Here is a 16,786-nt window from a genome sequence, read left to right as displayed (position 1 = left end):
TTTAACTGGGGTGAGATGATAATGTTATTATAGTTTTGATTTGCATTTCTCTGATGATATGTTGAGCATTTTTTCATTGGCCATTTGTATGTCCTCTTTTGTGAAATGTCTGGTCAGATCCTTTGCCCATTTTTATATTTGATTATTTCATTTTTTCTTATTGAATGATTGGAGCTCCTTGTATGATCTAGTTATTAATCCCTTATCACGCAGGTAATTTGCAAATATTACCTACTGCCTCACTTTCCTTTGCTGTGCAGAGGCTTTTCTTTTCTTTTTGAGACAGAGCCTCGGTAGAGTGCTGGGGCATCACAGCTCACAGCAACCTCAAATTCTTGGGCTTAAGCAGTTCTCTTGCCTCAGCCTTCCAAGTAGCTGGGACTACAGGTGCCCGCCACAATGCCCAGTTTTTTTTTTTTTTGGTTGTAGTTGTCATTATTGTTTGGCAGGCCTGGGCTGGGTTCAAACCCACCAACTCCAGTGTATGTGTCGCTGGCACCCTAGCTGCTGAGCTATAGGCGCCGAGACAGATGTAAGTCTTTAATCTATTTTGATTTGATTTCTGCATATGGTGAGAGAGAAGGTGTCTAGTTTCAACCTTCTGCACATGGATACAATATACCCAGTTGCCCTAGCACCATTTATTGAAGAGACTGTTCTCTCCCCACTGTATGTTCTTGGCATGTTTGTTGAGCATAAGTTGACTATAGATGTGTGGCTTTATTTCTAGGTTGGTCTTTGTGTCTGTTTTTATGCCAGTACCATGTTCTTTTGGTTTCTACAGCTCTGTAGTATAATTTGAAGTCAGGTAATATGATCCACCAGTTTTGTTCTTTTGCTCAGGATGGCTTTGGCTATTCTGGGTCTTTTGTGGTTCCATATAAATTTGGGGATTTTTTTTTTTTTTTTTTTTGAGATAGAGTCTCACTTTGTAGCCCTTGGTAGAGTGCTGTGGTGTCACAGCTCACAGCAACCTCAAATTCTTGGGCTTAAGCCATTCTCTTGCCTCAGCCTCCCAAGTAGCTGGGACTATAGGCACCCACCACAGCGCCCGAGGTCTCGCTCTGGCTCACGCTGGTTTTGAACCTGTGAACTCAGGCGATCCACCCACTTCAGCCTCCCAAAGTGCTAGGATTACAGGTGTGAGCCACCATGCCTGGCCTGAGGGTTATTTTTTTCTATTTTTGCAATTATATTCTGAGAAAGGGATGTGGTACATAAAAGATTAAGAATTGGTGATAGAAACAAGTGAAGGCCCACAGGAGTGTCCTTTCTCGCGGCCTTGCTGACTGCTCCAGTGACGTCCCACTGTGATGATAGTTATGAGAACGTGCCCGAGCCACGAGAGCTCTCGGGTGAGGTCTCAGGAAATGTCACCACAGAGCATTAAGTACAGGGTGCTTTCCTTTCCTCACAGGCCCTGGCTGCTAGTTGCCACCGGCTCTGACTCTTACTGACTTTTCCCCTTTCCTGTCACTTTCAGCATGTCAGTTGAACTGTTCTGACCATGGCCACTGTGATTCCTTCACCAAGCGTTGTATCTGTGACCCTTTTTGGATGGAGAATTTCATCAAGGTGCAGCTGAGGGACGGAGACAGCAACTGTGGTGAGTTTCTGCCTGGCACATTGCCGGCTGGCTTGGCACGGAATATAGTTCTGTACTGCGTGCGTGGGTGTTGGTTGCTTCTGAGGCAGATGAGCAGGCGAGGAGAAGAACTTTGTGTATTTTCTGTTTGCAGAGGACTTTTCCTTCCTTCCTCCACGTTTGCTCAAGGTTAGAGGAAAGCTCTGAAGCACTCGTGTAAGAGTGCTTAAATCAGACCCATTGCCAGTTGCAGGCCAAATCCAACCACTGCAAGGTCTCCTGTCTCTTGGGTGCCTCTGTGCTTAGCCTAACGTGAAGCCCTTAGCTACACCTCCTAAAGCTCTTCACAGTCTGCACCACTGCTGCAGGATCTCAGGGCTCACCTGGAGCAGGGACATTTCAAAAGACTTAAAGCCTCAGCTGCCCTTGACTCCAAGGTCTCACCTTCCTGGGGAGTCCCAGGGGCACTCTTGTCTCCAGAGTGAAACCATCACCTGCCCGAGCTGGGGGGAGCCCAGACCTCCCTTCCAGCCTCTCTCTTTATAGCCCTCACTGTTTTGATTTTCTTGGCAGAGTGGAGCGTGTTGTATGTTATCATTGCTACCTTTGTCCTTGTTGTTGCCCTGGGAATCTTGTCCTGGACTGTGATCTGTTGCTGTAAGAGGTAAGATGGATTCTCCTTTGAAATTTTTTGTAGTTTCTTGTCATATATCGGTTTCTCAAGAGTGACTTAGCATTGTCCATGTGGAAGGACCATGCTGGTTCCCCAGTCACTGTTAGAGTAGTTCAGCCCCACCAAGGCATACACTGGAAGGCTTTCCTCACCCCCACACCTGCCTTCAGTCAAATGGCTGTCACAGAAGTGACTGGAAACCTGGGGAACATGGCTTGGGGGGTGGGGAAGGCGAGGAGGTGCATGCAGGCCCTGAGGTGCAGACCTGGATCATACCTGTAAGACATGCGTCCTTTAATACTCCCCACCTCAGCCTCACCACCAGAATGTGCGTTCACGATTCTGCCTTCCTTTCTAGTGGGATGCGTGCGGACACGTTTTCACACAATTGTAGACTTATGTTAGTGATGCTTAAATGTTCTGGGTTTTTCATCTGAGTCTTCCGCTTCCTCTACCTAGTCTTGTAATATTTAGTTGTTACATTTACTATATGTATTTCATTTTTGTAATGAGTCTGATTTCTGTTTACCACGTATCATGATAACATCATATAGGTAATATGTTTTTTAATATACTTACACAACAACCTTTTCCATCTCTTAAATAAGAAAACTTAGGCTCAAGAGAATTAACGTTACCTGTCTGAGGGCAGACACAGTTAATAAGTGTCAGAGCTGGGATTCAACCTGCAGTATAACCTCACATGAAACTTAGAAAATGAAAAGAATTTTCAAAAGCTGCCAGCAGCCTGAGACAACCACCATTCCCAACTCTGTGGCGTAATGCTTCAGTGAAGCAGAGGGTTTTGTTTTCTTTACATTTTTGACCAGTCTACCCTTCATCGCCTCTGTGTTGAGTCCAGGTCAAGGTGGTCATAGAACCCTTGCCTTTTCCCAGAATTGGTGAGGAACATTTAAGGAGCAAACTGCAGTTGCTGCCTTCCCTGGCTGGGAAATGAGGAGAGACACCCCACAGATCCTCAAGACAGGGCCTGTGTTCACATCTGACTTTCACCCTGAGCCTCACACAGAATCTCTTTCCTGAGCAGGGGTGGGGTTTATGCTTTTTAGGCAGAAAGGAAAACACAAGAGGAAAAGCAAATACAAGATCCTGGATGCCACAGATCAGGAAAGCCTGGAGCTGAAGCCAACGCCCCGAGCAGGTATGGAGTCACTCTTACTAGACTAGAGTGAACTGGGTCTGTTCCCTCTCTCCGCAAAGGGCCACCACAAGTCCACTCCTGAGTGTGACACTGACAGCTCATTGTGCTGGTGAAGCATTTTGTCCCCTTGCCTGATGAAGACCCAGGGTCACTTTGCCCTGAGCTGCACCCAACAGGCCGACTCCAGGGCTGGCTCCTCAGTGCCCTGTTCACTCTGCAGAGGGGCTGGGCCTCTTGCTCTCCTTCGCCCACTCACTCCACTCAGTGACGTTTTCCCACCTGCAGTTCAGTTTTTTGAGCTGTCCCAGATAGTGAGGGTCTTACATTTTACCAGTCTGTCCTTTACAGGCAGGGACAAGATCAAAGCCAGTGTCTTTAGCTGGCCTCCCTCTCCCATCATCTCCTCTCCAGTTCTGGCAGAGCCACAGCTTCCATCATTGTCTCAGGGCAGACGGGAGAGCAGCTGCTTGTGGGCTGCAGGTGTGAGGGCTTTACAATCAGGTCCTCACTGGAAAACTTCCTGCTGCACAAACCCTGCGGTGACCCTGAGTGACAGCACTGGGACAGTCACTCGGTGAGGTTTGTACTCAAGGGTGTCATAGGGTCAGTGTTTTCTGTTTGTAAGAGCTGGACTCCAGTTAAAGCTGTTCCTGAACACTCTGCAAGCAGAGATGTTTTTATCCAGAGCATTATTAAACACCTTTCATACTTAAAGCTTCGCTATAGGAAGTGGCTGCAGGGGGGACAGAGTCGTCAGATGCGGGCCGAGCCTGGCTCTAGTGAGGGAGAGAAGAGACACAGTTCTAGAGCAGTGCGGGCAGTAGGAGCGTCTGCACAGGACTGCCGAGAACACGAGTGGAGATAAAAACGAGCACAGTGCACAAGCAGCCGAGCTTTTTAACATGTTACTCTGACTCTGTTTTTCCATCCCTTGAAATTCTTCAATGACTTACCATTTCTAGCACAGAGAGCCAGCACTTTGGTCTGGTAGACACAGCCTTTGTGAGCGTAGGTCAGTTTGTTTTCCTAGAAACTTCCTCCTTGCTGTTTATTTCTTTTCTGAACCAGTTCTGCTGCTTCAAATATCTCTGCCCAGAATGCTCTTTCTCATCCCTCCCTTAACCTCCTAACATCGTGTTCATCTTTCTCCCACATGTCTGGCTTGGCATTTCTCTCACTGTCTTAGGATTAGTTATGTATTTGTGTCCTTACCAGTCAATGTAATCCTCGAGGGCAGGGGCTGTACCTCATTCATCTGCAGATATAGATCGGAACCCCTGTGGACCAGGTCCTATGCCAGACATTTTTATATTGTGATGAGTCAGACTGTGCCCTTGTGAAGCTTATATTGAACAGACATTAAAAAGACAAACAGGGGTGGCGCCTGTGGCTCAAGGAGTAGGGCGCCGGTCCCATATGCCGGAGGTGGTGGGTTCAAACCCAGCCCCGGCCAAAAACCACAAAAAAAAAAAAAAAAAAAAAGACAAACAGTATGAGGTCTGACAATTAAGTTCATGAATTTGTCCTAGAAAAAGTGCTACGTACTTCATTGCTGAATATCACTACATTCACCTTCAAAGTACTCCCCTTAGGAAGTTACGCCAGCACCTAGTTTACCCTTCTAAGCAATTTTGGAGCTTTCTTTGGAATGGGTCATCAAAGCTATCATAGTATTACCCTTGATGTCCTGAACTTCATCAAAATGTCTCCCTTTGAATATTTCCTTCATCTTCAGGTAAAACAAAAAGTCAGTGGGGCCAGATCAAGTGAATAGGGAGGGCATTCCCATAAAGTTATTTATTTACTGCTAAAAACTCTCTCACAGACAGTGCCATGTGAGCTGGTGCATTGTTGTGATTGCAAGAGCCGTGAGTTGTTGGCCAAGATTTTCAGTTAAGACTTTAACTATTTCTCTATCCATGTTTACTTGGTCTACCATAATTCTCATGGTCAGCCAACAATTTTGACACACAATTCAATGATTTTTTGGAATATTTTTGTCAGTTCTGTGGTGTCACAGCTCACAGCAACCTCCAGCTCTTGGGCTTAGGTGATTCTCTTGCCTCAGCCTACCAAGTAGCTGGAACTATAGGCACCTGCCACAACAGCTGGGGTTTTTTTTGTTGTTGCAGTTTAGCTGGGGCTGGGTTTGAACCCACCACCCTTGGTATATGGGGCCGGTGCCCTACTCACAGAGCCGCAGGCGCCGCCCTGTCAGTTCTTCTTGTTACTGGCTGCCCTGACTTCTCTTCATCAGTGATGCTTTCTGTCCCCTCAGAAAAACATTTAATCCATTTGTACACTGCCATTTTCTTCATGGCATTATCCCCATAAACTTGGACTAACATGTCCCTGATTTCACTTCTACTCTTGCCAAGCTTAACAAAAAATTTAACGTTTGTTGCTCTAATTCAAACTCTTGACAATTCTCACAATACACAAAATGAATACCACTCAGCAAGACACCACCACACATCAACATGAACATGAGACACTGTTATACCAAGGTTATGAAACCTTACTGAGTTGTCTGTACAGTGCCACCAGTGTAAATATGTTAACAGACGTAATTGTCAAACCTCATACATCAAATGTGATAATGAAAGGCTTTTATAAAGAATAACATTTTATGAAGAGTAAGCTGAGGCCTGAGGATGAGTAGGAACTAGTCAGGTCTAGCATCAGGAAATAGCATTTCAGGCAAAGGAGCAAATTGGAAAGGTGCAGCTGTTGCAAGGATCAGGGGGCATTTGCAAAAGTTGAAGGTAACATGCTGGACAGCTGAGCAGGGTCAAGCAGCCTGAGGCTGGACAGGCAAGTGGGGATGCTACTGTGGGCTCCTTCTCAGAGTAGCACTGAGCTACTGATAGTTAAGGGGTGAATGGTGGGATTTGATTCACATGTTAGAAACTATGGCTGACGTGCAAGGGGTTTGGAGGGGGCACGTGTGGGTGAAAGGGGATTAGACAAAATGTCCTGGGAGAACAGCTGTGAGGTGCAGAGATCCCAGGTGCATTCTGGAGAAAGACTTGGTGAGGTTGGTGGTATGTTGGCTGAGGGGGGTGTGAGAAGAAGGGAGAAGAGGAGGGTGGCTCCCAGGTTTCTATGGACTGGGTGGTGTTATTTCCTAAGATGGGGAGATGGGAAGAAATGTTGGAGAACAAGTGTCTGGCTTAGGATGGTTGTGCATGGAATAAGCATTTATCCTAATGGCGAAGGGAGGTGACATCTTGAAGGTACTGGCTTAGGAGGATCAGTCTGGTGACAACACAAAACTGAGTGGGGGTGGCTACAAGTTGGGAGGAGAGCAAGGAGATTTTTGGTCCAAGGAGGAGCTGACAGTGGCTCAGACAGCCTGGTGTCACACAGAGGGACACATAAGGTCAAGGCTGACTTCCACTCTTGAGAGATAGGGAATGTTAGCGGGACCCCTGGTATAGTGACTGGGTAAGAAAAGATGAATTCTGTTGAATTCTGTGAACAGTTGGGACTGGAAGTGTAGAAATAGGAGCCTTCCAGCTACTGTTAAGAATTTAGCACCTCAAAAGGAGGTTATGTCCTTCTGGGAGAAAGGTGAGGGACGCAAGGAGAGGTCCAGGGGTGAGGAGCCCAAGAGGGACCATCAGGGAGGGAGGAGGGGACTGACCCACTGGGAGTGGACATCAGTGTTAGCTGCTGCAGAGATCAAAGAATCAGAGTTGATGATGACACTGGAGACATTCCAGGTTCCCCGAGCAGCTGGAATGGAATGATACGTGATAACGGAAACGGAAGTACAGGTAGTGTGGGTGAGGTTGGAGTGAACTACCAATATTTGGTAGTTCCTAAATATTGAAAAATCCTTTTAGATGTTGACTAATGAAAACTGGAAAAAAAGTGAGACAGAGGCCAGAGGGCTTCCTCGGATAGGGATTCATGAGCACATCTGTAGACAGAGATGCAGAAGACGCAGGGGGTGTGGAAGCGAGGGCCCTGAGAAGAGAACTCGGAAGAAGAGCAGCCTGGAGTCAGGAGGGAGGGACAGTGGGTGATGGCACAGGAAGGGTCATGCTATAGCGCTGGGCCTGGGCAGGAGCCTGAGTTTCTTAGAGAGGGGCAAGGACCACAGGGTAGACCAGGGGCTTCCAGGTGACCAAAGCTGATGGTGTAAGACCAGGCAAGGGTCTTGTGGGAAGTGTCTAGTTGAGGGAGCATCAAGAGTCCACTTGGGTCTGATAGGGATCTGACCAGATCCAAAGTATTGGCTTTTGTTCTGGGGTCTGTGGGTTAGTGAGTGCTGCCAGAACAGAGTCACCACAGCATAAGGAGAGTGAGCTTGGAGACCACACTGATCTTCTGTGGCCCAGCTCTCCTGTAGCAGGTGGGTGGCTGAGGTTATGTAGCTGGAGGGAGAGCAGAGTGAGTAGGCCTGGGGCAGAGAAGGGTGGCATGTGTGGAAGGGAGCCTACTAGGCCATGGTTTGCAGGAGCCAGGGTGGGCTTGGGATGTGCAGAAGGCAAAGAAAGAGGGTTCCACTGGCAGGCTTGATGGAGCTCAGTGCTGAGGCCTCTAGGTGGAGCATGGGGCTGCCCACCCTCAGGAGACCAAGTTCACATTCAGTGGCTGTGCTTTGGGTTTTGTTTTGCTATTCTATTAATTTTTTTCAAATCCTTGTACTATAGGTATTTTAGGTTGACCTGTATGAAATTACTGATATTTGACCTTTTGACTTATAAAGATGGCAGTTTATGTGATTTAAAGTAATTCATACAGAACATCCTAAGTACAGCTTTGATGGGTTTTCACCTGGAGCACATCTGTGTCATGAGCTTCGAGACCCCCCCACATGTGCTCCTTCCGGCTACCCCCAAGCCCAGTTTGCTTCTCATCTCCTGGCATGGTGGGTGTCAACGGAAGAGCTGGGTTTCACTCCTTCCACTCAGCATTGCTTCTGTGAGGGTCACCCGAGCTGTTACTTACTGGTTGGTTCACTCTCGTGGTGCAGTTCCCACTCTATGAACGTATTTATTCATCATCTACACCGTCAATGGCAATTGCCTTCTTTCCGTTTTTGGCTGTCCTGAATGCTGCTGAGAACATTCTCGTCCATCTCTTTCAGTGAACATAGGTGTGGATTTCTGCTTAGTATAGATCTGGGGGTGGAATTGCTGAGGCTCACGGGTGTACAGGTTCAGCTTGCATTTTCCCCAGTTTGTACGTTTTAGTGGGTCACCCAGTTCTTCATGCAGAGCAAGCTGAGTCCTGAGTGATCACCGTCTGCCACGGAGCTGGGAACAGATCTGCCCCTCAGGCTGCTGTCCTCACAGCTATGGCCACAGGGCCTTTGGGAAAGAAAGGAGGCTGAGAGTGGGCAAGTTTTGCATTGACAGGAGCAAGGCAGGGCCTTGGCAGGACCTGGGGCCTTCCCTGAGCCTCTATTTCATAGCGGCCACTGTCTCTACCACACACTGGAGAAGCCCGGACTTCCTGTGTTCTGTGGTCCTCCCATCCTGAGACTTAGTAGGAGGGGTGGCTGGGCACAGTCATGTCTCAGATGTACCTGGACACGGACAGGACTGGGTGAGTGCAGACACAGCTGCATGAGGGCAGGGTGTGTGGGAGCCAGTGGTCTCTGAGTGAAAGACGCAGTCAGGGCAGCGACGCCTCAGCCTGAGTTCAGAGCACTCACAGCCTTGACTTGGGTCTGGCTGGCAAGGAGAATGGCTGAGAATCCTCTTAGGACGCTCTTTCAGTATTCTGTGGGGAACCTGGATAGGACCAGGGAAGGGAGAGAGACTGGTCAGATTGGATCAGATTATGGTGCTGCCTTGTTCAGATACACCTAATCTCACTGGTCACTTCTTTAAGAAAGGAGGGAGGTTAACTATGGGGGTAGTCCCAGGACCCAGAGTAAGGCGTGGTCTCCCTGATAGCCATTCCCCCTTCTGGCCCTGCTGTCTCCGCCTGCCTCTGCTTTCTCCGGAGTACTTTGTACCAGCCATTGGGCAGCCATCTTGCTGTTGGACGAGATCTATTCTAAAGCTCTTACCAGACCATGTTAATGGCTGTGGCTTCTTTGCAGCTGTAGGGATAAGTAGTGAAGGAGACCTTCTATAAGACCATGGCTTATAGAATCCCAGGCACCTTTCCGACCTGAGATGCTTCCTGGGTCTTGTTTGTGTCTTGATGAGCTGATTGCTTGGGACTGTCTCTGAGAGTCCCTTTCCCGTTAGGCTCTCCTGGAGCGGGGTCTGTGCAGTGAAACTGCTGTGCATGCTGGGGTCAGGAGCCCAGTGTCCTGCTGAGCCAAGCTGTGGTTAGACTAGACCCTCTGTATCTCCAGAGCCTGGGATCTTTGTGCTCTCCTGCCTGCCATCTCACAGTCATAAAGGGAGAAGATAAAGCATTTATGAAGCAAGATGATAAAACATGCCAAATTTAAAAGGGAAAGAAAAGAGAATGTCCTTGGGTGGTACTAACCAAAGCCCCTGGATCCCGGCGACAAAGCGCCTGCAGCAGAGGCCGCTCTCTCCCAGGGTGTTCTCTGAGACTCCTCCTGGGGACTGTGCCAGTCAGGACTGGTGGTAGGACTAAGGAGGCCTCCTCCCCACCTGGTGCAGCAGGACTGGGAGGGTCTGTCCCTGATGCTGGGCTCCTCTTTCTCTTTGCAGGCATCAAACAGAAAGGCCCGACACTGAGCAGCAGCCTGATGCACTCCGAGTCAGAGCTGGACAGTGACGACGCCATCTTCACGTGGCCAGACCGTGAGAAGGGCAGGCTCCTGCACGGTCAGAACGGCTCTGTGCCCAACGGGCAGACCCCACTCAAGGCCAGGAGCCCACGGGAGGAGATCCTGTAGCCTCCTGCCTCTCTCTGCGGGGCAGAGCCCAGCGGGCTGCCAGCTGCTCCTCCTACCTCCAGGTCTGCGGGCTGCCGCTCTCTGAGCATCCGCTGGTCACTCCGCCCCAGCACTCCGGCCAGACTGCGGAGTCTCTAGTTCAGAGACATTCTCCAGGGAGCCCTGAGTGAAGCTGTGAATGAAGAGGTTTCCTCTTTACACCTGTCTGGTGGGCCCCAAATATCCTCACCTCAGGGCCTTCATTTTTGCAAACTCCTCCCCTGCGGCTCCCCTGCTGGCATTGTCTTTGTGCCCAGGGCAGGGCCTGCTGTGCCACTGGCTCCCGCAAACACATCTGGTAGAGGACATCCTGTCTTCTCTAGGCCTATAGGAAGTAGCATCCCCTCCCTGTACCACCATGCTGGGATAGTAGTGCAGAAATGATGTCGGCCTCCATTAGCCCCAGAGCCCCCTCCATTCTGTCTGGCCTGAGATTAGGGGAGGATTAGCTGTTTCAGGGATGACTGCTAAGTATAGACCGCCTCCCCACCTCCTCCTCTGGCCAGCACTTGCTGCTTCAGGGCTCAGGCCACCACTCCTGTCCCAGAGGAGACAGCCACAGATGGACTGGAGTGGGAGCGCATGTATGCGGCCGCCCTGCTCTGGTCCTCTGTCCCCAGCATGTGTGCGTGTCAGAGCGAGCATGTGCGAGCGTGTGTGTGACAGGTCCTCGTAGGGCTCTGAGCTGCTCACCAGGCAGCCTGGACTCAGAAAACCTCTCAGCCCCTTGAAGGGAGACTTCCTGGGTCCCTTTGGCCCTGCACCTCAGCCTTGGTATCTGGGTGCGGAGGAATGGGAACTTTGGGGGCGCGACTTTTTAAAGATACTGTTTCTACTGCTGCACTACTGCCTGTTGTGAGATGATTAAACATGCTATTTAATTGTGCACTTCGCCTGCTGGCTGTGCTGTTTCGTGAACATCTCTGACCCGTGCCACAGATCCTGCCATCTGGGCACCCCGTTAGGCGAAGGCAGCTGTCAGAAGTCTCGGCCTGGGCATCAGCCCAGGGGCGGGCGATGCTGGGACTCTGCCTGCCACTGGGGGTGGGAATGTCCCCTCCCCCCCCCCACTTAAGGCCCTGGTCCTTAAGTCCAGGGTATAGCCTTGAGAATTTTTAGCCACTCACTTTCCCTTTTGGGTTCCCAAATTGATGGGGATTGGCCAACATGGCCCGAATGTGTTGACCTTCTCCATGAAGCACTTTGCTGAGCCAGTGGAGTGGGAGGGCTGGTGCACGGCCTTCAGCTTCGAAGACAGGAGGGAGAGAAGGATGGTGAGCTCATGCTACCCCCTGGGTCCTGTGCACAAAGCTGAGATGCAGGCAGGCAGCAGTGGCTGTATTTGTACAGGTCAAGAAGTGGAGACGAGTAAAGTGAAGTAACTCAGCCCACACAGATGGCCACAGCCAGTGCTTGCTCTGAAGCACAATTTCTCAGACTGTAGCCTCAGAGGCCTTTATAAGACAAGTTGCTGGGTTCCTAATTCAGTAGGTCTAGTGGGAAACATGGGAATTTGCCTTTCTTTTTCTTTTTCTGAGACAGTCTCACTTTATCACCCTCAGTGGCATCACAGCTCACAGCAACCTCCCAACTCCTGGGCTTAGGCAATTCTCTTGCCTCGGCCTCCTGAGTAGGACTGCAGGTGCCCCCCTACCACGCCTGGGTAGTTTTCCTCCTTTGAATAGAGACAAGGTCTCGCTCTTGCTCAGGCTGATCTCTTCCACTTGAACTCAAACGATCCTCCTGGCTTGGCCTCCCAGACCCCCAGGATTACAGGCATGAGCCTTTCTAACAAATTTCTAGGAGATGCTGCCACTGTTGGTCTAGGGGCCTCACTTTGAGAACCTCTAATCCGGAGCAAATACTCAGTGCAACATGACTAGGAGGCAGCAGGTGGCTCATCCTGAGAGAAGGTGAAGAGGAGGGCGAGCTTGCATCTGCCCAGGCGTGCATTCCAAGCTAGGGGCACGATTTGCACAGAGGGAGTGGCTGGTGAGGCTGGCAGTGCTGCTGCTGGGGTGTAGCTGCAGCAGGGCAGACTCGGTGGGTTGAGGGCGCTTGGGAAAGAGTGGGGGGCACACAGCAGAAGCTGTAGCAGCTTGGGCAACAGAAACAGTAGAGCTGGCTGGGTATAGGCCAGGTGGCACAGGAGGTGGTAAGGACATGATGAAGGTGGGGCATCAGGAATAGCTTTAACGCCTCGGAAGGGAACGTATTGGCTCTGTAGGGAGGCTTCCATTTCCTCTGGGCCTTATTTCCACCTCTGGGCTTACCTCAGCCACACCCATTGAAGGAGATATTTGTATCTGTTTCAGAGATGAAGTAATTTTTCATCCTCCATTTCTTCCACAAAAAAACAAAACACACAAAAGCAACCGGCACTGCTTTGTTGCAGACTTGGAGTCTCGCATTGAGGAGATGGCCCCAGCAGAAATGTCTGGGGCTGCTTCGGGAGAGTGGGGCTGCCGTGGAACTCCTGTCCACTTCCCATCACCCCAAGCAACCCTTCTGAAATACTACTGCATTCCAGGAGCACAGGAGCCCTGCCTTGACCCAATTTAGCTTCACCCTCACCAAAGGCGTTTCCAGTCTTATTTTCTAGAATGGCCAGAAGGGAGGAACAGAGAAGATCCTAGCATTTCTTGAACCCCACTGGGTACAGTGTGCACAGAGGAAACCACCGCCAGGAGGCAGCACTCAAGCAACTGCTCCAGTGCTGGAAGGCTGCAGCTTTGCCTTTCTATTTAGAGAGATACAGGTAAGAGACTAACTTTGGGGCATCTGGTAAGTGGAAGGAGCTGGAGAAGGCCTCATACGCCCTGAGCAAGGTCTCTAAAAATGGCACAGAGAGAAGGTGCCTGCAGTCAGCAGCCACCAGCCCACGGAAGGGAGGGTCTGAGGAGCATGGAGCAGGCCCTTTGCCTCCGTGGATTTGTGTTGACTGGTTTAAGGGCCCAGCCCATGTAGGTTCTCTGGTCAGACTGTTTGTGGTTGGTGCTGATGGTGGATGTCTCACCGCCAAGATTTCCAGGACTGGGGCTGTAGCTGTCCACTCTTGTGCCTCCCCATAAAAGGCCCAGACACGTTTTGCACCTTACGGTCCAAGTCTGCCCAAACAGGCAAAACTCCCCCTCTTGCTGGGCCGCTGCTCTGACTTGCTCACGTTTGACATTAGAGTGTACTGATTAGGCCCTTTGGGTCACAAGGAACAAACTAAAGTTACCTCTCATGGGAGGAAGGTCAGGCCTCAGCCAGCCTTTTATCCAGAATTAGGGCCTGGCAAATTATTCCAGTGCCCTGGTCTCTCCTTGATGTGTTTTTCCCTTCACTTCTAATCAGTCAACACCTCATCGACATTGGTGGTTCTCACCCTGGCTGCATATTAGAATCAACTGAGGAACTTTTAAAAACTGCAGGGCTTAATACATTCCTTTTGGAAAGAGATATGGAGAACACTTAGAGATCTAAAAATAGATCTGCCATTCAATCCTGTAATCCCTCTACTGGGCATATACCCAGAAGACCAAAAATCACATCATAACAAAGATATTTGTATCAGAATATTTATTGCAGCCCTATTCATAATTGCTAAGTCATGGAAAAAGCCCAAGTGCCCATCGATCCACGAATGGATTAATAAATTATGGTATATGTACAGCATGGAATATTATGCAGCCTTAAAAAAAGATGGAGACTTTACCTCTTTCCTGTTTACATGGATGGAGCTGAACATATTCTTCTTAGTAAAGTGTCTCAAGAATGGAAGAAAAAGTACCCAATGTACTCACCCTTATTATGAAACTAATGTAGGACCTTCACATGAAAGCTATAACCCAGTTACAACCTAAGAATAGGGAGAAGGGGGAAAGGGAGGGGAGGGAGGGGGGAGGTAGGTAGAGGGAGGGGGATTAATGGGATCACACCTGCGGTGCATCTTACAAGGGTATATGTGAATCCTAGTAAATGTGGAATGTAAAGGTCTTAGCAAAATAACTAAGAAAATGCCACGAAAGCTATGTTAACTAGTGTGATGAAAATGTGTCAAACGGTGGGGTGGTGCCTGTGGCTCAAGGAGTAGGGCGCCGGTCCCATATGCCAGAGGTGGCAGGTTCAAACCCAGCCCTGGCCAAAAACCACAAAAAAAAAAGAAAATGTGTCAAACGGTCTACGAACCAAGTGTATGGTGCCCCATGATCATACTAATGCACACAGCTATGATTTAATAAAAAAAAAAGAATAAAATAAAGATGCCCATATATGTATCATCAAAAAAAATTAAAAAAATAAAATAAAAATAAATAAAAACTGCAGGGCCTGGAACCTAAACCCCAGGAGGTATGAGTTCTAAACATTTGACTCTGGGGCTGGTGGGTTCGAACCTGGCCCGAGCCTGGTAAACACTTGACTGATCTTTTAATTCCTCAGATAATCTGTGCATCTGTACGCCCTTGACAATAGGAGTAATAGCCCTCAGCAGCTCAGCTCCAAAACACTTGCAAATCACTGAGTTTGAATGGACAGGGAAGGCACCCAGGCACAGACTGTCTCCCGATCAGCTCAGGGAGAACCCTTGAAGTTGGAAGTGGCAGATTTTAGCTGTTCACCAAATCAAGTTCCTTGTCCAGGATACAGGTAGTCCACACTTCAGCCTCTGCACTCTGCAGGCAAAAGTGATGTGTCCCACCTTCAGCCCTGACCCACTGTAAACGTCTGTGGGACCGTCACTCTCTTCTTGTCTGCTGGCCAGCTGCAAATGATTGCTTAGGGGTCTGTGAGGCCATCTGGTGACATAAGATGGCGAGACCCTGGTCTCCAACCACCAATCAGAAAGGCTGCTGGATTGTTACAAGGGAAATAAACTTGTGTTAGCCATGGCGCTAAAAGAAGGTCTTAAGATTGTGGGGCCCAGGTGCACTTCGGTTAGGCCTCTCAGGGCCTGGTGAACTGCCAAGTTTGACAGTGGTGCCTCGGCCTGGGCCCCGACAGTGGCCCTGTGGGCTGCAGAAGGGCAGCTGGAGGATTCACATACATACCGTAGGCTTGGCCACACAATTTTAGGTCACATGCTTTTTGTTCTTTTTCTAAAGAACAGACAGTAAACCTCAGACCCTCCCTTACGACAAGAGCAGTATTGCTCAGAGATCTGGAGTGGAGGTGTATATACCTACAGCGTGTGGTTTGGAGGTTTGAAGACTCAGAAAGAAATAATCAGCAGTCTGAGACTTAAACCCCTGGGTCTTACATGTGGATAACACCACCACCAGCAACAACAACTGCTGACAGGTGGTATCTCAACTGTTTCCACAGCTTGTAGTCCAGAAAAATGGAACATACTTTCAAATGCCCATTTCCATGATCTTGTTTAAAAGGAAGAGCCAGGACAAATCTAGTACAAAAAGTGTTTAATTCAAACTTTGTGCTGTAACAGCTGCAGCATTTCAATGTTCTTCAACTGCAAACACAGCTACATGGAGGAGAGTCAGAACCTCTGTATCTGCAGTCATCACCCACACCCAGAATCTTTGAAGGCAAGGAGCCCAGTGCCCTTCAGAAAAACGAGTCATCACCCAGACGCACACCTTGGCTCCCGACCTGACCAGCAGTGCTGCAGGTGGCAAGTCAAATTGTGGGAATACCTGCAATCACGTAATAGATCTCGACATTTATTAGGTGGCTAAATAAACTGAAGCATCAAAATACATAAAGGCCCATTGGAGCGAAATTTCCCCTTCTGCCATGAAGCCTAGAAAAATCTCTCTCCCTCTGAAGCCTAGGGCTGCTTATGGGGCTACAATGATTCATGTACCTTTTCCACTCTGTGCAGCACTCAGCCTTGTCTCCCACCTGCTTGCAGGTTTATGAGGCTGGAGCAGTATCTTAAATTCTGTAACACTCTCATCTCTAACAGGGCACAGATATTAAAACCTCTTATGTGACAGCTAGATGATCGGGGGCAGGAGGGGGGTAGTCAATACCCAGGAAACTTTCCATTCTGATCCTGTTTGGTGGAAACAAAACTCAAGTCGCAACAGCCTCAGATGAAGAGGTTCCTGTCACACGACCCATTAGCTAGCTTAAGTGCCCACAGTGATTAGTGGAAGCAGCAGAGAAGCCAAGAAATTGTCACGTGGCTGTCCTTGGACAGACCACTGCACACCACTTATCTCTACCTTATCTCAAAAATCCCAAGTGCTGTCTCTCAAAAGCGTGAAGCACTTTGGCAATATTAAATATCATACTGTTACTTTGAAAAACAGTAGGAACTTCAGCATTTCAAGAGCATCAATCTCATCTTACTCATCACCATCTCCCTGGTCCCTATTATAGTGGCTGAGATGCACTTTAAAGTGTGCCCATAGGGTGGTGCCTGTAGCTCAGGGAGTAGGGCACTGGCCCCATATACTGAGGGTGGCAGGTTCCAAACCAGCTTCAGCCAAACTGCAACAACAAAAAAAATAGCTGGGCTATGTGGCGGGTGCCTATAGTCCC

General features: G+C 49.1%; 1 protein-coding gene across 4 annotated transcripts in view; it reads left to right on the top strand.

Moving 5' to 3' along the window:
* The window catches only part of KIAA0319L (KIAA0319 like), a 133,013-nt gene extending 121,830 nt beyond the window's left edge, over window positions 1-11,183 (top strand). For 3 of the 4 annotated variants that reach the window (XM_053576726.1, XM_053576727.1, XM_053576730.1), the window contains 4 exons: window positions 1,484-1,606; window positions 2,159-2,249; window positions 3,329-3,420; window positions 10,071-11,183. In XM_053576726.1, coding sequence (XP_053432701.1) covers window positions 1,484-1,606; window positions 2,159-2,249; window positions 3,329-3,420; window positions 10,071-10,258 — 494 coding nt within the window. In that variant the 3' untranslated portion in view covers window positions 10,259-11,183. The remainder of the gene's footprint in view (window positions 1-1,483; window positions 1,607-2,158; window positions 2,250-3,328; window positions 3,421-10,070) is intronic. The other variant, XM_053576728.1, reaches the window with a different exon arrangement.
* Window positions 11,184-16,786: the final 5,603 nt, after the last annotated feature.

The sequence above is a fragment of the Nycticebus coucang genome, chromosome 22 (genome assembly GCF_027406575.1).
Source record: "Nycticebus coucang isolate mNycCou1 chromosome 22, mNycCou1.pri, whole genome shotgun sequence".
Lineage (NCBI taxonomy): Eukaryota > Metazoa > Chordata > Mammalia > Primates > Lorisidae > Nycticebus > Nycticebus coucang.
Note: the sequence above shows the minus strand (reverse complement) of the source record. Positions and strands in the feature narration are given on the sequence as shown.